At 37.4% G+C, this 24,182-nt stretch overlaps 1 protein-coding gene across 1 annotated transcript in view; it reads left to right on the top strand.

Moving 5' to 3' along the window:
- The window catches only part of MLLT3 (MLLT3 super elongation complex subunit), a 209,046-nt gene that overhangs the window by 104,606 nt on the left and 80,258 nt on the right, over positions 1-24,182 (top strand). The window contains exons 2-3 of the mRNA XM_032477613.1: positions 900-982; positions 9,646-9,789. Of these exons, the coding sequence (XP_032333504.1) occupies positions 900-982; positions 9,646-9,789 (227 nt within the window). The remainder of the gene's footprint in view (positions 1-899; positions 983-9,645; positions 9,790-24,182) is intronic.

The raw sequence follows: 24,182 nt of genomic DNA on the forward strand, positions 1-24,182 counted from the left end.
GACCAGAGCCCTGCTGAAGAGAACTTGGGCTACCAGGGTATGTGGTATATGGCTTTGATGTTCAACATGCACATTTTCACTTTTTTGTGATAAGACCAAAATGCCGTCTTAACTAGAATAGTTGCAGTTGTCTTGTGACTGATTTTGATTTAGTGGAAATTTTAGTAGGATGAAATCTTATTTAGCTTCTTAGGGTCTCTCTCGTTTCCCAAGAGCTTACCTGGATGGTCTTGTCTTCCTCCATAAGAAATACAAAAGCCTTATTGTTTCTTATGTATTCTTATGATACGAATAGGTTTGAAGTGTTTGTATATATACTAATATTTCAATAACTATTCTTCTGGGGAGGCAGTTGAGGGTTAGTGAGTCTTCATGAACACCAGTAACATTGGGTGACTCCAGTTTGGGGATTTAAGAAAAGGAGGGTGGTCCTGCCACCTCTTGGTGTGGAAATTAGGATATGTCCGAGAACTGAGGGATTTAGGGGTGGAGTGATTTACATCCAAGACCAGACATAGTTAATACATTTGTTAGGAAACTTACAGTTGTTTCCAAGCTTTTGGTCCCTAAGGAGCTGTCCTCGGTCTCCCTAAAGCGTTACGGCAGGGTGATAGCAACAGAAGTCAAGTCATCAGTGATTATGGTTGACTGTGATGAGCTGGCCTCCATCCAGATTTGAATGAAGAACCTCCGTGTTTGATTTACGCAGGGAAAATTATTATTGTAGATTCTAAACAAGAAATAAAGGATAGATCAGAGAGTCAGTTGGGCAGGGGGCTGTGAAAATTGAGAATGATGTAGATGGTAGAATGGGATTTTTTTTCTTTTTTTAAAGGAAAGAAGAATGTCTTTTTGCCTGTTATTCTCATCTCACCTATTTTCTTTTTTTAATATTGCAGTGTGCAAAGATCCACCTTACAAAGTAGAAGAATCTGGGTATGCTGGTTTCATTTTGCCAATTGAGGTTTATTTTAAAAACAAGGTATGTAATCTTTACCCATTAATCTTTGACTAGAAGACCCTCCATTAACCAAATGATGTTTAAAATAGTTTTGATTCATAAGCACTTCTATCACTAGATGATTTTAAAATAAAAGTTAAACTTGTCTTCTGGGAATTTTGGCTGCTGTTATCCTTGATTACAGAGGAAGTGGCTAGAAAAAGATAATTTCAATTCTGTGAAGTCAGATTATGTGAAATTTATTGAATGTTTCTTTTAGGAGAAGAGTGATTATCATTTTGAAATGAAAGATTAATAAATGTTTATAAAATAGAAAAGAGAAGTTATGGCTTTTCAGGAAATGACCTTTTTCTCACGTTTACACTTCTAGAATTTTGAGACTTACAAAGACTAATCTTTCATTTATTTTTAGCTGATGGACGCACATGACACCTATACAGTTACATCAACCTGAGATATTATGGATTCTACTAGATTCAAAAATTTTCAAAAGTTCATATGTGGCAAAGCCCACAGACTATATAATATTGGACAAATTGCTCAACCTCTGTGGGGCTCACTTTCCTTATTTATGAAATGGGGATAGGGTCAGAGTATTGACTTCATAAGGTGGCTGGGAGGATTAGAGCAAATAGATCTCTGTACAGAATTTAAAATAATGTTTCCTATGGAAGTATGCACTTAGTAAATGTTAGCTGTTACTTTTACAATCACCCTGTTTCTTCCTTTTATTCCAAAGTAATCATAGTTCCTAAAACTTGCCCCAGAGTGAGCTGATTTACATTTTTTTTTTTTAAAAAGGAACTGAGCAATTAGAGTGTTGCGTTATCCAAGCCAGTGCTCTATCAGGTCTGGTCCCTGGACCGGCAACTTCAGCCTCAACCACGAACTGGTTAGAAATGAGGTTCTCAGACTCTATCCCAGATCCACCCAATCAGAATCCCTGGGCCTGGGGCCTGGGAATCTGCATGGTTACCAGCCTTCTAGGTGATCCTGATGCACCACCAAGCCTGAGAACCCCTGATAAGCCACTCTTTAGTGATCAGTATCCTCCCCTGGAACAGTGTCCCACTGGCTTTTTTCATTTTTCTTTTGTTTTTTAATTGAAGTATAGTTGATTTAGAATATTCTTCTCCTTCAGTGTATAGAAGGCCCAGCATTCAATTCATCCAAAATCTCTTTATGATTAAGAGATGCTTCACTTTTAATTAAGCTATAATAAAACTATCCTGAAAAGCTGGAATGTGTGGATGGCAGGGATAGATTTTATTTTCCATACATATTTCTTATTTTTTTCAAGCCTGTTTCCTCACGCACCACATTCCTGCTATGTGGCCTCCCTACAAACATGATACCCCCGTTAATTGTTTTTTCTTTATATTTATATTTGGAGATCATATTTGATGGTAACCTATTTCGGTGTAGTTAAATATTTGAATGCTTACTTCGTCTTTGGCAGTCAGCTAAGCCCTTTACGTATGTTGCTTTATGTAGTCGGTTTATAAGAACTTTGGAGAGGTAAGTCCTACTATTCCTACTCTGTAGGGAAGGAAACTGAGTCATGGGAAGGTTGCATGGCTTGTCCAAGGCCACACACAGTTGGAAAGTGTTAAAACAAGATTCTTGATCTAGATCTTTCTCTCCATTGGGAATTCTCTTAACTTCTCTGCCTTAGAAGCAGTAACTGTGTTCCAGAATGATCACCGTTCTCAGTGGTAATGTCACTGAAATGTGCACATGTTTTTCATCAAATCAGAATTTGCTGAGATGCATCTACTTCTGCTCGTAGGATATGCTTACACATTGATGTATTGATTTTTTTTTTCATTTCAAGATTTCCCTTAAGAAATTAGTTTCTAGCTTTCTTTTCTCCTTCATTTAAAAAAAAAGCTGAGATATATCTCAAATTATAATTTACACATCATAAAATTCATCCTTTACAAGTGTACAACTGTGGGTTTTAGTATATTGGGCAGCCATCACCACTGTTTAATTCTAGGACATTTTCATCACCCCATAAAGAAAACCTGTCCCCAGTACCAACCACTCCTCATTCCTTTCTCTCCCAGCCCCTGGCAATGATTAATCTATTCCCTTTCTCTATATAATTTCCTTTTCTGGTCACTTCATATAAATGGAATTATATAATATGTACCCTTTTGTGTCTGGCTTTTTTCCTTTAGTATGTTTTCAAGATTTTTCCATGGTATGGGGTGTATCAATATTTATTATTTTAATAACTGAATAATATTCCATTCTGTAAGTGCACCACACATGTTTGTTTATTCATAACTTGATGGACATTTGAGTTGTTTCCACCTCTAGCTACCATGAATAATGCTGCTATGAACATTCATGTACAAGTTTTCATGTGGATATAATGTTTTCAACCTCCTGGGTATTTACCTAGATGGAATTGTTGAGTCATGTAGTAACTCTGTGTTTAACTTTCTGAGTAACTGTCAAACTGTTTTCCAAAATAATTGTACTATTTCTAGCAGCAAAGTATGAAGGTACAAAGGCTTCAGCTTGGTAATAATGCTGCAGTAAAGTATCTTCTCTCTTACTTTGTTTTTAACTTTTTTGGTCACTTTTACAAGCTCTTGGTGCAGCAGAGAAATATATTTTCTGAATTTCCCAATTCCCTTCTTTACAGAAATAACTGGGATCTTCTCATCCACCAGATTTAAAAAGGGAGTAAATGAAGGATGAAGAGGCAGCGCGTTATGTGCGCACACACACAAAGTCGGTCTTCTTGGCACTTTGGGTAGTAATTCTTATGATTGAAAGACATATTATTTATTCACTTTGTGAGGAATTTGATTTCTTAAAATATGTGGGAAGAAAGAAGCACTTGAGATGGAAAACAGTTATTCCTTTGGGGCCATTGTAAAGTAGACAGTTTGTCTGAACACCGTTTATAGATACTCAGTGTCCAGATGAGTTCATTTCTATTTTCTAGTTTTAGATTTTCTGTAAGATTTTATACTTAAGTAATTATTGCTTTTTTTCACAGATGCACCACGAAACATATTTCCGTGTTTGTAGTATGAAAAAGTAGGATACACCTAATTGTAGAGATGTGGCTCAGTTACCGGTGGGTGAATAATGAACAGAATGCTACATGGCAGTTAATGTAGCAAGACGGAAAAGTCTCAAAAACAAAAATAGCGACTTCAATGTTATGGAAGTATATGTATATGGTTATGATATCACTTACGTATGTTTTTAGGAAGCACTGAAGCCAAGTATAAGTGAGGTTACAGAAACATACATATGCAATGCAAGAGCATGAGTTGAATGGACAGCACAGGACATGGCTTACTGGGGGAGGAGAGATGGAGAGGCTTATATTTATGACATTTTATTTGTTTAAAGAAAAAGGTAAAGTAAACATGGTGAAAGTGTTAACATCTGTTGAAACTGAGTGGAAGGTATATGGGTAGTATTTTAAGTCCTTTTCTGTATGTTACTCATTTTTTAATTAAAATTATTGCTTTGTTATCTCTTTGGATTTATCTTCTTAGAGTGTTTTAGAAACCAAATTTTTGCTCTATTCAAGTCTGGATCTCTAAGCAGGATATATTTCTTGTTTCCCCTCCTACTGAAATGATCCATGGGCAAAAATTTAATAGGTCTAGGCTGTTGCTCCAGAATGTTCATTTCATTTGAGTATATATCATTTTATTTATCCCTGTAGTTTACTCAACTCTGTCTTGAAGAAAGGACATCCGTTATAATAATGGCTTAAGAAATTGTGTTATTTAAACTTTTCTTAGGAGAGGAGAGAAAGGCAGCAAAAAAGACTTCCACCTGATGTTGGAAGAAGCTGCGTATTAAGTGTATCACTGTGTCCCTGGTCCATCTTGCTTGCAATAAGCTTGTCTTCAGTTTTGCTCACTGAAGTGAGAGGTCAGAGTCAAGAGGCATGGTGGAATGTCAGTGCTTCCTTTGAGCCCATGGATGTTTATTTTGTCTTATTTTGCGTTTGTATTCAATGTGAGAATCCTGTGTTTCAGAAACTCTAAACCACCGGGCCCTCTGTACCGGGCCCTCTGTACCGTAATTGACTGTAGCACTTCAGGTTTGAAAGGACCCCATGCCTCTCTCTTCCATTCTTTCCTCAGGAAAAGCACATGAGTCAATGTCAAGGAGTGAAGCAGATTGAGAGGGGTAATTTGATGTTGCCAAAACCAGATTTCCACCTCTATGAAATGTGTTTGTTTTGTTTGGAGAAGAAATGCATGCCTCCTTGTTTGAACATTGAAGAAGAATCTTTTCTGAGGAGCATAAATAGACATAATACTGATGTCAGCCCTCTAAGAAAGATACTCACTTGGCCACAATACAAACTTTTGGGTACTTTGTATTTACTAAAAAAAGAAATCTTTAAAAGAAAATCGCACTCAGGATCCATCCAAAGAGAGTCACTTTTTTTGCGGCCCTTAGCCTTAGTTTTACTGAAAAGCGACGGGCTTTTTTTGTTTTAACTCATCTGAACTATGAAGTGATGTTACTACCTCATTCTTTTAATGCTGGTAATTAATTATATTCATCAATGTATCTTTCTCTTTAGAAAGTATGCAGGAGTAAACTCCTAGTAGAAATGTGTGGAATAAAACTTAGGAGTTACTCCTTTACTTCACTTAATCTTTGTTAACTATTTGGTATAGCCTTTACAGGTGTTCCCCCGCGCATTTGCACAGATAAAAAGTATGTCAATGTAGAGACTGGCAAGGGCATAATACGTCATATTTTAATGTTTCTATGACTTGCCTTTAATTCACTTAGCAATATGCCTTTCCCAGTCAGTATTTTAAAATATCTGTGTGGTATTCCATAGGAATGACATATTTACATGCAGATCATCCTTTTTTTTTTTTTTTTTTTTTTTGCTATTATAAACAATGCTACTATGAACATTTTATTTTATATCTATAGCTATCTATCTATATATACCTCTGCACATGTATTTGAGTATTTCTGTGGAAGACATTATTAGAAGTAGAATTACTGGGTTAAATATCACAAGTCTTTAATATATTGATAGATAATGCCAAAAATTTGTCTTCCCAAAGGCTTGACCAATTTACACTCCCAATTGTAAGATAGAAAATGGCCCTTCTTATTTTTTAAATTAATTCTAAGGTTGTATTGACTATTTTACAATTCAGAGGAAAGGCAAGTAAGGAAAAACAATGATCATAATTCAATGTGATAATTATATAAATAAAGGACTAATATACAAGGATATCTAATTTGGAAGGGGTTGGGAGGGTTAGGAAGACTTTCCAGAGGAGTTCATGCTTTAACTAGGTCTTGAGTGATGAGTTTGCATTAACCAGGTAAGGAGGGTGGTGTGCCAGTAGGGAAGGCATTTAGGCATGGGGAGCACCTTATATGAAAGGCAAAATGAATGCGCTAATATGAAGCACTGGGAGCAGCAAATTCTCCAACCTTGTTGAAGGAAGGACAGGGTATAGTAAGAGAACAAAGGAAATGCAAGAAAGATATTAAAAAGACTATACTTGTTGTTACCAGGAAGTGGGGTTTTATCCTGTAGAAAACGATGAGTCGTTAAAGGCTTCTATATCAATGGAAAGATGTCATCTGATTTTTATGTTAGAAGATGAGTCCCTTACCATTGTGGGAGGTGGAGTCGGGTAAGTTCAAAGACAGGGAGGTGATCAGATGAGGAAAGCTGAAGGTCTAAGCTAAGGCAGGGCTTGTGGTGACAAGAGAAAAGGGCATAGGTTTGAGATCCCTAAGGAGGAATGCTAACTAGAACTCGGAGACAATTTGACTGTGCTGAGTGAGGGAGAAGGAAGAGTTAGGGATGATTTTTGTGTATTTTAGCCTTGGCAAGCAATGAAGATTTCTGTTTGCCACAATAGGGTGTAGAGAAGAAATGACACATGAAGATACCTTCACTTTTAGATAATGCAGGAATCTGATGGCACTGTGGTCACCCTGGTGGAGGTGTGCTTAACCTGTGGATCACAAGCCTGTGGCAGTCAACTGGGAGCAGGGCTGGGAGTAAAGATAGGGGAGCTGCTGTCATTAGGAGGAACTAAGTCCCCGTGAATGGGTGTCATCTCCCTGGGGAACTTTGCAGAAAGATAAAGGATACTTACTAGTCAATGAAGAAAGAAGGGAAGCCTGTGAAGAAAACTAAGAAGGTATGCCAGTAAATGTGAGGAAAACCAGGGGAGACTGCCATCTTGATCAAGGAGAGAAGGGGCCAGTTTCATGCGAGATTGGTAATAGAAGTGAGAGGTAGTGAGTGAATGAGTGGAGACTATGATTTGGGGAAGTTTCAATGAAGAGGTGAAAACCATGAATTTGTAGTAGGTCATGCCTACATCTTGACAGTTTCAGGTGCTAAGACTTTTGAGTCAGAAAATCTGGGTTCCGATCACTTTGTTTCATCACATGTTAGTAACAGAACACATTCTTTTTTAAAAAAGGAAAAATATTGCTTTATGGACTGTGTAATTAAAAAATTTGTATATTAAAAAACCATAAACACCTCATGCATTGCTAGTGGAAGTTTAAAATGGTGCAGCCATTCTTGAAAACAGTAAGGCAGTTCCTAAAAGTATTCAACATAGAGTTACCGTTTGACCTAGAAATTTCACTCTGAGGTGTATACCCAAGAGAAATGAAAACATATGTCCATACAGAGGTTGTACACAAATGTTCACAGCAGCATTATTCACAATAGCCAAAAGTGGAAACAACCCACATTTCGATTTACCAACAAATGGATGAAGAAAACCTGGTATACCCATATAATGGATTATTATTTAACCATAAAAAGGACCTAAGTACTCACACATGCTACAAATGGATGAACCTGCAAAACATGCCGAGTAAAAGAAGCCAATCATGAAAGGTCACATATTGTGTATGCATTTTATGTATGTTCATGTATTTATATGAAATGTCCAGAATAGGCAACTCCATAGAAACAGAAATAGATTAGTCAAGCCAGGGGACGTGGAATCTGGGGGACTGGGTAATGACTGCTAAAGAATTTGAGATATCTTTCTGGCGTGATGAAAATGTTCTGAAATTAGATGGTGGTGATAGTTTCATAACTCTGTGAAAATACTAAAAACCACTAAATATTATAGTCTAAATGGGTGAATTTTACGGTATGTGAATTATTTCTCAATGAAGCTATTATTAAAAAACATAAATAGCCATTATTAAAAAATGTAAAATGGCAGAGCTAATGACAAATGAAAAAAATTGTAACATTTCACAGAGATGGTTAATATCTATAATACCCAAGGAGTTTTTATATAAAGTAATAAATTCTAAGTGCTTTAATTTCCTCATTTGCACAACAGAGCTCGCAGCTGACTCAAAGGAGAGCCATGAGAATTAAATGAGATAAATGTTAAAGCACATATTTTTGTTATTATTCTCAGTCTTCATTTCACCTTAGATGCCTAAGAATCTGTCCGTAGAGAGGTTTAGATGTTTAGCCAGCTAAAGAAATGGCTGGAGAGTAGAACTCGAGTATCATGGAATTATAATTACTGTGTCCTCATGGATAAGATGCTGTTTTGTCCTCCAGAAAAGTGCCATTCTTTCAGTCATTTCACAGACATTTATTACATTTCTACTATGCACAGGGCACTAAACTAGTTGTTGAGGATACAATGATGATTCAACCATTGTTCCTACTTTCAAGAATCTTAAGATTTAGCAAGATAAAGGGAGATAATAAAAAGATGATTCTCCTAAGATGTGGCAAGAATAGAAGAGAGATGCGCACGGAACAGAGGAGAGGCAGTTGGGGTTGGTGTTCAAGGAAGTCTTCCCCCAAGTGAAAACTGAATGGAGAGGGATGAGAAAAATTTATCTAGGTAAAGCAGAAGGTAGGGGAATGGAGGTGGGCAAGGGAGGTGGTAACACAAAGCAAGGGCGCAACCCCGTTAACCTAGAATGAGTAAACACTGGGAGCAATGAACAGCAGTGTGTTGCTGGACCATCAAATGGGTGGAAGGCGTGTAGTGAAATACGGAACCAAGAGCTGGATTATGCAAGTCCTGTGTGGCATTTAGGTGAGCTCAGATTTTTATCCTCACTGCATTGGAAACTTGTTAAAATTTTAACCAAGCCATGAAAATGGCTAGATTTTTGTTTCATATGGATAATTTTGAGGCTTGAATGAAGGAGGGATTGAAAATAATCTGTCCTGAAGTAGGAAGACCTGTTAGAGAAAGGAGTTCATAGTGACTTGCACAGTGAGTGAGAGCTTGGCAGTGTGGATTAGAGGCCTTGCTCAGAAATATTTACAAGAGAAAATGGCAGCTGTTGATGATGGGTTTAGGGAGGTAGAGTGGGAAGGGGACGGAGTGGCTTCAGGGGTGTCTTAGGTTTCTAGTTGTGTGACTGTGGTGGTGGAGTCATACCACTACAGCAGTTATAAGAAAGATAATAAGTTTATTCTTTTTGGTTTTCCTCTAACACAAGAAACTAATTTTTCAGATGTTTCCGTTTTGCTTTGTAGATAATTCCATGATAATTTTTTTCCCCAGTACTTTTCAGACAGCATAGCTGTTAGATGTCTAGGTCTTTTCTCATCCTTAACAGGAGTAAACCTTTGCTTTTTTAAACTCCTTTTTATGCTTAACTCTCTGTTTTCTTTCTTTCTTTTTTTTAACCTTTAGGAAGAACCTAAGAAAGTTCGCTTTGATTATGACTTATTCCTGCATCTTGAAGGCCATCCACCAGTGAATCACCTCCGCTGTGAAAAGCTAACTTTCAACAACCCAACAGAGGAGTTTAGAAGAAAGTTGCTGAAGGCAGGAGGGGTAGGTGGCACCGTCTTGTTTAAAGCCTGCCCATAAAAAAAGAATTTGCTAGTGTGTCTAGAAGTATAATTATGTTTTGAGAGAGGTAAATAAAATGAAGCACCTTAATGCATTAGTTGTAGACTCATGGTTTGAAAAGAAGAGATAAGCAGACAATATTTTAAGTAGGTCTGAGTCTGAAATTGCATTGTTGGTTAGAACAGCCTTATAGTCCGTGCAGTTCAAATATATTTCTACCATAATCCCAAACCATTCTCAATTCAGGAAAGAACAATGCTTGAACTTTGATATATCAGTATATAGAAACTTTTGGGTAAAGTTGAAAGTTAGGTTAAAAATGATAGAGGAGTTATTGTCCAAATTTTCTTGGTCAAAATTAATAGAAAAAGCGTACTCATTTAGATGACATGTTTGGGTCATTTAAAAGCACATTTTTGTTTGAATTATGTGTAGTAAAAGATGGATTTTTATTTTTAAGAGAACGATTAACATAATATGGTAAATTTTTGTCCATGCAAATTGGCTAGGATGGAGAAAGATTTTTAAGTGGAATTTCTCACAAACATAAAACACATAGAATGTTTGTTTGCAGCTAAGTCAGCTGTACAAACACTATTAATGGGTCGAAATCTACTTTACATGGGGATTGCTAGGACCATCAGCCTCTACTTCAAATGAACTTCCTGTGTGATCATATGTGGGCAGTTCAGACCCCATAAAATGTTGCAATGTATCCCTTACTCTAGGATTTCCTTCGCTTAGTTTTACTGGAACATTTTTGATAGTTGTGCAACCATGAGCTTCTCATTATATGGAAGCATGTGTAGACCATAACTTCTCAAGATGTCTCATTTCACTAATAAAGTCTCCCTGAGGGCTTTGTAGGAAAGAACTGAATTTTATATCATACAGATGTCCTTTCCCTTTATGGGGTTATGGATGACCACTTTGAGAACCTCAGGAACGCTGTGGACCCTCTCAAAAGAAAAGCGCCCGTATGTACATAATTGTGTGAACATCCCGGGTTGTGTGTAGCCCCTGGGATCCATTTTTTGGAGATTTAATTTGCCAAGCTCCTGTTCTGCTCAGCTGAACCACGCATGTGCATTTGAAGCGTTACAAGTGCTTTTATCACATTTCATTCCACACTATATTGTATGTCAGTAGATTTTGAGTTAAACAGATACTGATGGGCCAGCTTTGGAAATTAACTACCATTTCTAGTATTTTATGGGAAAATGTGTCTTTATGAAGAAAGGGGCTTTTGTAATACAAGTCATTTTAAAGTTAGGGATTTATTATATATTTATTAAGGATTTAAAAAAAAAACCCCTATTTTATTCTTCTTACAGTTACCAAGAGCGCAGTGTTGATCCTCCTTACCTATGGCTGTGCCCTTAAGAAATGAACCTGTCCATGTTAAATCCTAGTTGCTCCCATTATTTTTCTTTTTATGAGGGTGACATTTTGTGCCTCTGATGATTCCTCTCTGGTGTGTGGTTAGGTAGGTAATTGGAGCGTGTGAATTACGGAGCTTGAGTACATCAGGCTTCTGATAAGGGTCGTCGGAAAAAGTAAATATGACACAAGGACTTTTTAAAACATCCACTTAGTCCCAGAGTACTCCAGGGTTGTTTGTGAGCTAGGGAAGAGGTTACAGGTCAGTGATAATGCAGCAGAGTGCGGCCCTGCATCCTGATAAGGTCTCTAGTAGATTTGTGTCTTTTGCTCCACTCAGCCTTTATCTCAGAATTATCCTCCCTGACTTCTAACTTTCCTTCTTTGTGTTTCTTTAAGTGCTATTTGAAGCCTGCGTGGTTTTTTCCTGTTAGATGTAGATTGTGTCTTGACAACTCTACAATAATAAGTTGAAATGTGAGATATTCAAGCACACCAGGTATTTGACATAAGCTCTTTAAGTGCCTGACTAGAGTAAATTTTGTAGTAAAATTTAAATTTAAAAATTCTTTTGAAATACTAGTATCCCATAGATCCTGTCCATTTCACATGGGAAGATTAAAATTGTCTTTTATGGAAATAGGAGAATCTAGACTACTAAGCATTTTTTGTCTTGCCTAGTTTTTAGATACCTTGTATTATGTTTACCTGACATTTTAACATTTATTCTTGTCTTAATATTTTTGCAACTTATCATGCATGGTGTTAACTAACTTATGAGCCATTTTGATTTTGTTAGAAAAAATTTTTTTTCAGCTCTGGGAAGCTGTCATTGACATATAACTGAGGTTTACAACATGTTGGTTTGATATACTTGTATGTTGCAGAATTATTATCACCATAACTTAGCTAATACCTGCATCACATCACATAATTACTGTTTCTCTTTTGTGGTGAGAACATTTAAGACCTACTCTCTTAGCGACTTTCAAGTATATAATTCACTATTATTAACTGTAATCACCGTGCTGTACATTAGATCCCCAGAACGTATTCATCTTATAACTGGAGGTTTGTATTCTGTGACCTACAACTCCTCATCTCTCCCACCCTCTAGCCCTTGGTAACTACCATTCTAGTCTCTGTTTCTATGAGTTTAGCTTTTTCAGATAATATCATAGTTTGTCTAACTTATTTCACTTAGCTTTGTGTCCTCAAGGTTCATCCATGTTTTTTGTTGCAAATGGCAGTCTTCCTTCTCAAGACTGAATAATATTCCATCATTTTCTTTATCCATGCATCTGTTGATGGACACTTAGGTTGTTTTCATACATTGGCTATTGTAAATAATGCTGGAATGAGTGTGAGAATGCAGATACATCTTCGACATACTGTTTTCACGTCCTTTGGATGTATACCCGTAAGTGTGATTGCTGGATCATATGTGATTCTATTTTTAATTTTTTGAGGAACCTCCATATTGTTTTCCATAGCGGTTTCACTGTGGAATTCACAATCCTGCCAACAGTGCACAGGGCTTCCCTCCTCTCCACATTCTCCCCAGAACTTACCATCTCCTGTCTTTTTGATGATAGCCATTGTAATAGGTGTAAGGTAATGTCTTATTTTGATTTGCCTTTCTCTGATGATTAATGATGTCCAGTACCTTTTCATATAACTGTTGACCATCTGTATACCTTCTTTGGAAAAATATCTATTTGGATTCTCTGCCCGTTTTTAATCATATTGTTTGTTTTTGTTGAGTTGCATGAGTTCTTTATATATTTTGTATATTACTCTTTTATTAGATATATGATTTGCAAATATTTTCTCCCATTCCATAGGTTGCCTTTTCATTTTGTTGATGGTTTCCTTTGCTGTGCAGAAGCTTTTTAGTTTGATGTAGTCCCACTTGTTCATTTTTGCTTTTGTCGCCTTTGCTTTTGGTGTCTACTAGAAATCTTATGTTCATGATTGTGTCTCTTCATATAACCTTTTTTTTTTTTGACTAGGTTTGGTATGAAAGGCGGGGTGCTGTGTTCCTTGCGCTTAAACATTATGTATGCAGCGTAGATGTGTATGTTCTATTTTTGAGGGAAAAATTGATCCCTTCTTCATATGTACTGTGTGAAATCATTATGTACAGCTTGAGGTGTGAGTGGAGTAAACTTACCATTTTGGATGTGGTTCCTTCTCTGTCACTTTTTTCTTTTAAACCAAAAGTACACAGCACTATTAAAAGTAGAACTTGGCTTTTGAAGAGATCAGAAAGGTTGTTTTTAGAGCTGGCAGCATCTTTAAGAAAAATGCTTTTCAACTCTCAGAAGAAAATGATTCCAAAGAACGGTTTGCCAGAAGAATCTTGAAAAATTGCAGATTTTTTCTATGTCCTAATCTGTAAACCTATAGCTATATGACAACTTTTTTTTGGTCAGTTAACACTCTCTTCTTTTCACTCATTTTTTTTCTCTTTCTTTCTTCCTTCCTTTTTTTTTAAATGTAACTCTTTCTAAATAGTGTCAAAAGGAATCTCGGTGCACTCCCCCCTTGGAAGAAACAAACCCTGTGTTCTTCTCTTGAATAGCCCGCTAAACTTAAGGATATCTTTGCTTTAAAAGAAAAAAGAAAAACTTTTGTGGGAAGGACACTTTTGGATTTAAGTGTTATTTTTCTGAGAATATTGAAATTCAGAGTGATTTCATTTACACGACCCTGAAAGTCGTTTCCTCTCAATGAGAGATGTCGTGGGAGCTTGCCAGGGAAACTGTCTGTTTTGTTTATGGGCAAGCCCCTCTCAGGCCCGTGTAAGAAAAAGATAGAAGGTAGGGGTCAGAAAATGGGAAAGAATAAGTTGACAGCTTCTGGGAGGAGACTGCCTTTGTTTTGAGATCTTATGTTATTCTTTGGTTGGTCGGAGGGATAGAGGACCACGAGCAACAAACTTTTGACAGCAAGACTTAGTGTTACCTATTTATACTTGAGTTTTAAGCAAAAGGACCAAATGTACCCCCATTGAGAAGCACCTTCACTTTCCCTGAGATATTTCTGTTTGTCTTTAAAAAAAATTAACTGATGAATCCATGTAGAAAGATTTTCAAATAATGTTCTTCAGGATGTCAGGATATTTTTTAAGTGTTATGATCACAATAGATGGTTTTCTGTCTATTTACTTGATCACCTTCTGAGTAGCTGGAATTCAGTCATACTGAAAAAATGCATAAGGGTTTGACACCCATTAAGTCTGATTGAACGAGGATGATGTCTTTTTAGGGGAGGTGTTGGTAAAGCAAAGATAGAGCAGTGTTTGTCGTGTAACTGAAATTCATTATTTTACTAACTCATCTCTCTGGATTTTCTGTTAGGAGGGAGTAGGGTAAAATTGGAAAAGTTTTAAAATAAGGGAGATTTAAATAAAAACCTTGTCTCTGTCGTCTTCTAACTGAATCACCCCGAGGAAAATTATTACCCTTTTTTGAATCTTAGTTTTTCATCTGTGAAATGGACAAGGCAGTGTTTCCTGCATTGGGAGTGTGTAGCCGTGGTGTGTGGCACTTCGTAGGTACACAGTCCCTTGATTCCTTTTCCTTTGATTGCTAGTTGAGAAAATCAGATTTTTATCCATTTTTACAGCAAGCACTTAAAGATACAGTGAAAACAGTTGTTATTTAGTGTAAGCTACTCTAGGTTTATTCACAGGAAGGCGTGTTTGGCACCAGTTAGTGTGACCAGCACATCGATGGACCCGTGTTGGGTTTAAAGGCGATTAGCCGGTTATATCTTTTTTCAAGGAGCTTATATTCTGGCTGTTTGTATTTTGCCTGTATTAAGTGACACAAAAGTCTGTTTGGAATATTATTTCTTAAGATGCAAGTTTTCACTAGAAAAATGATCAGTTCTTAACTCTAAATTTCTAGTAGATTAAAGGCTTCTCAAAGCCTTTAGATTTCCTCAGTGGTATGGTCAGCAAGTCTGTATGTGCATCTTTGTGCTTCTATGAAGAAAGCACAAAAGGGGCAATCGTCTCTGGAGAGTTGAGTTTATTTTACAGCTGCTCCCTTTTTTTTTTGGCCTGGAAATCAAGTGGTCCGCTATGGTTCTGTTGTTCTTTATGGAACAGTGGTAGGGTGTTAGTGGATTTTTTTTCCTTCTTTCTTTCCTCAATTAAACAGGGCAAAGTCTAAACATGTTGTTCAGTCTATTTCTGAATCACTGGCAAGCAGTTAATTTTGAGGACTGAAAATTAAAACTAACCACAGCAGTTGTTAAAACTAGGGTTTCTATAGGCAGAAATCCAATTCTGTTCAGACACCACCTGTTTCAGTAGGACATTTCAGACGCCCATTTGGCAAGATTTTCTGGAGAAGACATGGGGAACATGCTTTCAGTCTGTGTTAAGTCTGCTGCATAATGCAATCCTGTTTCTCCGAGTGACAGTTGCATTTATATATGATATGTTTTTGCAAGGAATAAATTGGAATCTTTCTGAAACACTACTTATTGTGAAGTAGAAATCAGATCCACAGTGGACCCCCAGCACAGGGCTTTGCTCACTAAAGGGCCAAAGAGATCTGAAGAGGAGCGAGTGCTTTCACTAAAGCAGCTATATCATACCATCTGAACATAGCATTTTATCGCAGGGTTCTGGAAAGAGTCTTGTGTAGGATGGTTTAGTATTTCCTTTTGCAGGGGAGTTCAGGACACTTCGAATTTCTAAGTACAGATCACAGTCTCTTCCTCTCAAATTATAATTTTTTGAATAGGTAAATACACATCCTGTACAAAATGACATACAGTGAGCCCCCCTCCAGGCCACCAACGATGCTGCAGTGAATGACCTTTTATATAGTTATTTGTGCACATGGATGAGTATATCTGTAGGGTAAATTCCTGGGAGTAAAATCGTGGCTCTAAGGCAAAGTGGAATTTAAATTTTGATAGACATTTACAAATTGCCTGCCAAGGACATTATACTGCTCTGTGCTTGTATCAACAATGTGTAAGAGTGCCTATTTCTCCACACGGTGATTCATTAAACATTTCCCCCCGATCTTATGAGTGAAAAATGATATCTCATTTTTAATTCACATTTCTCTTATGAGTGATGATGAGCATCTTTTCATAGGCTTAGAGCCATTTTCATTTCCTTTCAAAGACCGCATTTTAATGTATTTTAAATTGGAAATATTCTGAGTGTTTCGGTTCAGCTTAAATTTATGAGGACTCTTCCCACATACTTACATTTGGAAAGGTTACAGAAAGATACGGAAGCCTCTTTAACCAAGGTCTGTGTTCTCAGGCTCTCTTCTGCGTGTAACAAATTATGTTCTTAAGACTGATTTGTCAAGACTTTGGCTTCTAAAAATATAAGTGGCTTTTGTGGCAAACTCAGCAGTGCCCAGAGATGGATGCTGGCTGCTTATTTTAAAAATGACTCAAAGAAAATAATACATGGAAAATTATTTTAGTGGCTGTTACTGGACAGCTTCATTGGATTTTTGGATATTTGTTTTGGGACAAGTGTGCCTTTCTGTTATTTTCCGGTATATATCATCCTGTAATCATCTGCCTCAAAAGATAAAAGGATGCTGCTGGTTTTCACCAGTGCTGATAAAAGGTGATTTATTTAAATAAATGTAAGATCAAGCAGGCAACCTCATTTATTTGGTGGTTTCTCAGAGTTGAGGTTAATTTTATGTCATATTTGGGATTTCTTCCTTCTTATATTTTTGGCTCCTGCTTCCCTCTCCCCCAGCAAAAGTCTGGAAAATTAAATCATGAAAGTAGAACGTACATATAAATGGTAAATAGAATGTCCAAGTTGTGAGATCAAATGTAAAGCTGATCTCATTAATTTGGGTGCAAAGTATGGTCACGATAGTAGAAAAGTTATTTGTGTTACTCAGCATACTTTGTGGTTAATTTATGGCTTAACATCTTCTGAAAGTCACGTAAGTTGTTTGAAGGACAGTTAGAGATTTTTGAAAATAATGCACCAAAAAACATCTGTGGTGTAAATATTCCTGCCTTCATTTGCTCCTTTCTTCTCAATTACCTATTTACCTTTTCAGCAAGGAGGGAGAAAATAGGGGCACACTTTTCCCTTAGTGCAAAGCTCAGATACTTGTACTGCAAAAATTGAGCAAAGGCTCCGTGAAAAAGAAGTGCCCCAGGTAAGCTGTCCGCGGAGGGTGGACTAGGAAAAGCTGTCGTCACTGTTGGGAGGTGTGCTGTGTTTCTCTCGGCCGACCTCTCAGGCATAGCAGTTGAGCTGACTGTATGCAGAAACCTTAACGTAGTCTTGAAAGGAAATGCTGTAATATCTGAAAGCATCCCACAACCCTGCCCCTTGCTCCTGTCTCCAGTGCACAAAACGCCAAGAAAATAAGAAATGAACAGAAAGGGGGAAAAAAAATTGGAGAATTCCAAATTACAAAATGAACAGTTCTTTCCCTTTTAAAATACAAAAATACTGCAGCTGAAAACTGTTGGTTCAGTTTCTCTCTTCTTTCTTGGTTTAGGTAGTTCACTACACACTTGTTTCAAAGCTGCATAGAAAGTGTCTCTAATATGTCTGGTTCTGTTCCCTGACTTCTTGGATGGTCAAGGAGTTGGTGTTTTGATTGTCCCCACTGGATATTTTTTGGATTCATACTCTTAACATTCAATGAAAACAATTTAGGGGTAGGGAGTAGAAAAGGGGAAGGGAAACTGATCAACATTTTATTTTCTAAACTTTCCTTACTCTGTAAGTTATAAGAAAATTTGACAGTGATCTGGATCTGCAGGTAGCAGTTTAGAAAATAAACAAATAGCAGTCTGAGACTTTTGAAATAGATATTTGTGTTTCATTTTCAAGGAGTGAGGATAAATGGTAGGTGGTTTACTATAGTATCCTTTATTCCACAAGGGACACAGCCATGGTGTGATAGGAAGAATGTTTGACTTGAAATCTGAAGGCGCAAATTGAATTCTTAGATCTGCTGCTAATTTACCTTGGGCTTTAGGTTGGTATAAATCTAAATTATCCCCTTCCTCCCACTTGAGATTATTAAATATAAACGTACATAGTTAAGCAGTCAGCAAATAATTGTTTTATTTTTTGACAGGACTTCTTTTTTCTGTAGGTTTTTATTGTGCTTTGGTTTAAACCACATTTTTTGGTTACCTAGAAAGGTGAAAATAAAAGATTTCCATTAAGACTTTGACATAATAATGGTGTTCTATTAGAAAGAACATGTTTTAGCCTCTGGAAGGAATCTTTTTTTTTTTTAACATCAGATTTTAAAATAAATATGTGCTAACTTTAGAACAATGTAGACTTTCTAGAAAAGCAAAAAGAAGAAAAGAAATTGCTTATGATCCCTCTAGTGATTATAACCACTGTCAGTATTTTACTTGGTACTTTTCATGTAGATAAGATCCCACAAAATGTTTATACTTTATACTTAATATATTAAACATGAATTGCGTAAGTTTCAAACTGTATGACTTTATTTTTGTTCTTAAAAACATGTCCTCACACTTCGGAGGACTGATGTAAAAATTTTGGCTTGTTGTTAAGAAGTTACCAGTAATGTGTTCTGTGTTTTTTGTCTGTTTGTTATTGTTTTCCCCTTATGGCTCTCAGTGCCTCAAAATTAAAGTTACTGGCTTAAGGCCTAAATACTATAAATGAAATTAGGAACGACCCCCCCAACACACACACAAATTCATGGTTGTTTCTTAATAGTTCTGCCAATACAGAAGTATGATGCTCTAGTTTTTTTGTAACGGGGTGGGCCATATTAGATCTGTTATCTGGTAAAATTTATATTTTAATATGGATTATTATAGGTACAGATTCGGTAACTTGTCTTTGTAGCTGTCATTTTTGCCTTTCTACCCCTCTACCCGATAGGGCAGATTGGGGGCCTGTGGGTAGAAAGAAATTGCTAAATACAGAAAGGCTTCATTAATGGAAACATTGAGCAAAAAAGAATGATGCCTTATTCATAAAAGAAACTGGTCCATGCAACTACAATTTGAATAACCGTGGAATATAATACAAATCTGTTTAACCTCACAAAACCTCACAAGAATTCTTAACATGAACTCTTGTTGACTCAAGAGATGGATTTGAGTGAGTTACAGAGACAGAAGCCTGCCCATGCAGTCGCCATGGTGTCTCTTGGCAAATTAGAAATACGTGCCTCTGCTCTACGAAGCCCCAGCCGAAGGAACATGGCAAGGCTAACGTGAACATAACTTGATTTCGGCTAGTTGTTATTCCAGTGGGCAAGCATCCTTGTGCAGGGCACCATCTGGACAATCATTTACAGTCCTGGCACTATTTATAGGTCCAGACAAAAAGGTGATTTTGATGTTAAAATAAAACTGTCTTGCCTGAGATAGCCTGGACAGGAGTGATTTATTATTTATAATAAATAAAACTTTCTTGAAAATTTGTTCTCCAGTTTTGAATAGCCATGTCCTTTCAGGTTTAGCCTGGCCTCTTGTTCTGCCAGTCTACTTTGTGTTTTTAGCTTATGACACTATTATCCAACATCTATAGATAACTGTAAAGATCTGGTTTAAGCACAGGAGCAAGAGGACTTTTGATAAGACCACTATGCTAAATCAGGGGGGTTTCAAATGTCAGTGTCTATGAGACCAGGCGAACCCTTTGAAAGGACAAGCTACAAAAACTGGAAGACCAGCTGAATAATGTAGCCCTTGCTATTGGGAATTTCACACATTGGGTGCTGATTTATTATTATTTTTTCAAGTAATGATGAAATAAAGTGGGATTTTCCTTGTTGATAATTTTGAGCTGTGAATGTTTTGGTAAAGAGAGCATTTCTGTGTCCTTCAGATTAGAGTCATTCTAGATCTTAACAGTGACTGTTAATCAGAATGCCTTCCGCTATGTTCCAGTTTTAAGATGATGCACTTTATCTGATTTGACTCTTGACCGAGGTCCCTGCGCTTGGGCTGGAACTCGCTCTTGAGTTGTACTTCCCTTATGTCCCTTCTGTATTTTTTCCCCTAGATTTCTCTTCCTGCTCTTGATAAAGAAGGGCTTTGCTTCTCGCGTCCATCATGTCCTCCCCCAGGGTCAGGTTTCTCGGGCTTCTCTTCATCTGTTTTGTCTTCTGGCATCATCTTTTGTGAATCTTGTTCTTGCTTCTTTTTCATTCTTCTCCTGAAGGGCTTTTTGTGGTTTATATACATACACCCAATTTTGACTTCAGTTCTTTTTTTTTTTTAATTAAAAAAAGTTATGGTTAAATCTTTACCCTGATTTACCTTTCTTAAACAAAAATGCATCGAGGGTAAAGATGTATGCACCTCTGAACTGCAGAGCAACACGGGAGTGCGTGTCTCACAGGCACAAGGATAAGTGTTGTGCTTGATTCATCAGCCCTGAAGGTGGTAAGGTAAGTTGTTCCTTGAAGGTCTGTATGGATTGTTGTGATGTGTGGTCGCTTTCTCACTGCTTGGTTCCCTGCACACCGTTTTCTGATTTCTTTTGGTGAAGAGAACGTAGCACGGTGGTTAGAGGGCACACTTTGTTATGAAACAGACTTTTTTCCCAGATGCTGGCATCGTCACTTTGTGTAACTTTGGACAAATTACGCATCTCTATTCTTCTGTTTCCTCATTTTAAATTGATGAAACCATACATAACATTTACAGTTTCATAGATAAAGAGAGTCTGACATAAGAGGTCAAGCTTCCTGTTTTGCAGATGTGTAAACTAAGGTATCCAATCCTGAAATGACTGGCATAACAACAGAGAGTAATGTTAGTTTTCTTTTGAAAATACAGTTAAAAGAGACAAGGAATTAAAACAAAGCCCCAGGGCCATGCTTCTTAGTTGCCTTAGGGCCACGAGGGCAATCTTGCACCCGTCCCCTTCCTGAAGACAAGCTAGATCAATTATCAGAGCCAAGCAGGGTGCTTGTTGCTGGTAGCAGACTTTATCCTTTTGTTTCTTGCTTCATAGAAACTGAAGCTCCCTGGGCTCTTCTTTCTGAAAATCCAACTTGTGTGAAGAAAATGGTAATTAGGAGCTTGTTCGTCCACCACCCAAACTTTCTTAAGCCAGAATCAGCTTATCTGTGGGGATTGGTTACATTTTCATTTTCTGTAAATTAGAGACAAGCATTATTTTGGGAGGTTTTTTTCCCCCCCCCAGCTGAATAGCAAGGGTATGCATGACTTTAGAAGTGGTTTTCCTTGGCATTAACCAACATGTGCAAAAGGCTCTAATAAAGTCAACAAATAGCTTTGTAATCTACTAGGTTTTTGGAAGTCGAGATGCAAGTAAGTCATGGGCCAGAAGTGATTCTTTGAGTGCTTGGATATTAGAAGATTTTCTCCTCAGGGCTGGAACTCCGGCTGGTGATACACTTTATTAGAATCAGCTTAATGAGGCTGGTTTGCCATCTCTTCTCTGGGGAAGCTGCTTTGCCTTCTTGATTTTCTATCCCTCTTTCTCTTGCTGGCTCTCACTCACTCACTCACGCACACACCAGAATCAGGATACATTACCTGAAAATAGTTCAGAGTATTTGAATCTAGGACAGAGAGGACAGGCTCAGGAAATCCAAGATGCCTTTCAAGCCCTGGAAGACTTCTAGCAGAAGATTTTTATCCTTTTGTTTCTTGCTTCATAGATTGAAATTCCCTGAACAAAACTGATTTCTTTTGCTTCTGAAATCAAGTTTGAGGAGACCTTCCTAAATCTTGTCCTACCCCTTGTCTTCAGGTACCAACCTGTGTATGTAAATGTGTGTATGTGTGTGTGTTTAAAAAGATTAGCACTTGCCTTATTCAGAGAAAATACAAGTACTTTAAAAATATTTGAGTACCTGCTATGGGCTGCACTTAATGCCAGATGTTGAGTGTACAATGAACACTGGATTTTTTTTCTTTCTTTCTACCATACTCTACCCTTGGTCAATTTTGGGGGATAATACATTCTCATCTTCTCAGGACTAAAATAACCCAGCTCAGCTTCTTTAAAAAGAAAAAGAAAGAAAGACAGGAAGGAAGGAAGGAAGGAAGGGAGAAAAGAAAGAAAGAGAGAGAGAGAGAGAGGAAGGGAGGGAGGAAGGAAGGAGGGAAGGAAGGAAGGAAATTTCTACCCGTCAGTCCAGGCTGTCCTGCTCTGCTTTTAGGAGAAAAAGCTGTAGTTCTCTAAGGCATTCTCTTCTTTTCCTGGGGTGCCAGAAACTTTCTTACTAGACCTCACCTTTATCTCACCCCAAGCAGGCTCTGAGGGCTTCTGCAGACCAAAGATGGCAAAACCAAAAACAGTGTTCTCTCATTTAGAAAACTGGTCTTTTGTGTAAATCCATTAGATGGTCAAAGAGAATGTATATGAATTTGTTGTGTTTCTACAACAGGTTTTACCAACTGGAGCAGATTTTCCCAAATAAGCCATAGATAAGTTGTTCTTTGAATTTATATTACAAGCTTATAGTCTTTTTCTTCCACAGAAACAATTGTTTTTAATTGAGAAGAAATGAACTAGGACTTCAGATCACGTGTGTTTTCTGTTTTCTTTGTTTTTGTGTGCAGTATAAAAATGTAATCTCATTTGGCATTTTAGAAAGCAAACCATTAACTTTGCTTATGTTAGGAAAGCCTTGACTTAGCCGACAAATCTAATTTGTTATAAGAAATCCTTGGTTCGTTTTAGAATGATGTTTAGATTCCTCTTAGAAGAATATGGTGCAGTTTAGCTCTGCTTAGTATGATATGGGTCCTTGGAGAAAGAACCAAGTGGAGCAAATTGAACAGACTTTCTTGGACACCTTTGATTTTAATACCCTTCCCAGGGCCCCGGTCCACTGTGCTCTTCTAAATACTATTATTTACTTTACAATTTTCTTTCCTGAACCATTTTAGAGTAAGTTGCCAATATGATGGTCCATCATCCCTGAATGCTTTAGTGTTTATTTTCTGCAAACAGGGACACTCTCTAATATACACATGATACAACCATCAAAGTCAGAAATAAGCATTACCAACCTCTACTCTGCCAATCCCATTCAAGTTTTGCAGATTGTTCTGCTAATGTCCTTTATTTTTATATTCAAAAGGATTCTGTCTAAAATCATGTAGCATTTGGTCCTCATGTCTCTTTAGTCTCTTCCAACCGAGAATAGTTCCTTGGTCTTTTCTTGGCTTTCACGAACTGGAAATTTTTGAAGATTTCAGGCCGTTTAGTAGATGGCCCTCAATATGGGTTCGTGTGCTATTTCCTCATGACCAGATTCAGGTTATGCACCTCTGGCAGGAATATTACAGAAGTGATGCTGGGCTCATCTCAGCGCACTCACACGTGATCATGATTTCTGTCGTCCCATACCATGACTACTGTTACGTTACTCTGATCACTTGATTCAGATGGTGTCTGCCAGCTTCTCCACTGTAAATTACTTTTTTTTTCCCTCTTTAGTATTTTATTGGGAGGTAATTTGAGAAAATGTAAATATCTCATTCCTCCTTAAATTTAAGTTTATCCTTATATTTATTATATCACCATGGACTCATGGATATGTTTTTTTTTTTTTTTTCAGTGAGTTATAATCCATTACTATCACCATTTATCTTCTTGCTGAAATTGTCCTCATTTGGTCGGTGGGAGCCTCTTTCATCTGGTTTCTGTGTCTTTTTGACGTGTTCTGATCCATCTTTGCGTACTTCCTGACTTTCTGCTACAAGATGTTGTCCCGGGCTCATTTGGTAGTTTCCTTGTCCCTGGATTTAGCCATTTCTTGAAGGAGCAGCCCCTTTTTAGTAGCTCTGAGCCTCTGAGTGGATGCCTCTCCTCGCATCACTGTCCTCTCCTCCCCTGCTGTTGCCTCCTTTGCTTGGTCCCACCTAATAGCTCCTAGACTGTATTATTCAGGAAGAGGAAGGACACATTTTGTTCAGATGTCATCACTCATGTTAGCTCTGTGTGGATGGGGACTATAACATATTTGATCTGGCATCCCTGAATG

The sequence above is a fragment of the Camelus ferus genome, chromosome 4 (assembly GCF_009834535.1).
Source record: "Camelus ferus isolate YT-003-E chromosome 4, BCGSAC_Cfer_1.0, whole genome shotgun sequence".
NCBI lineage: Eukaryota > Metazoa > Chordata > Mammalia > Artiodactyla > Camelidae > Camelus > Camelus ferus.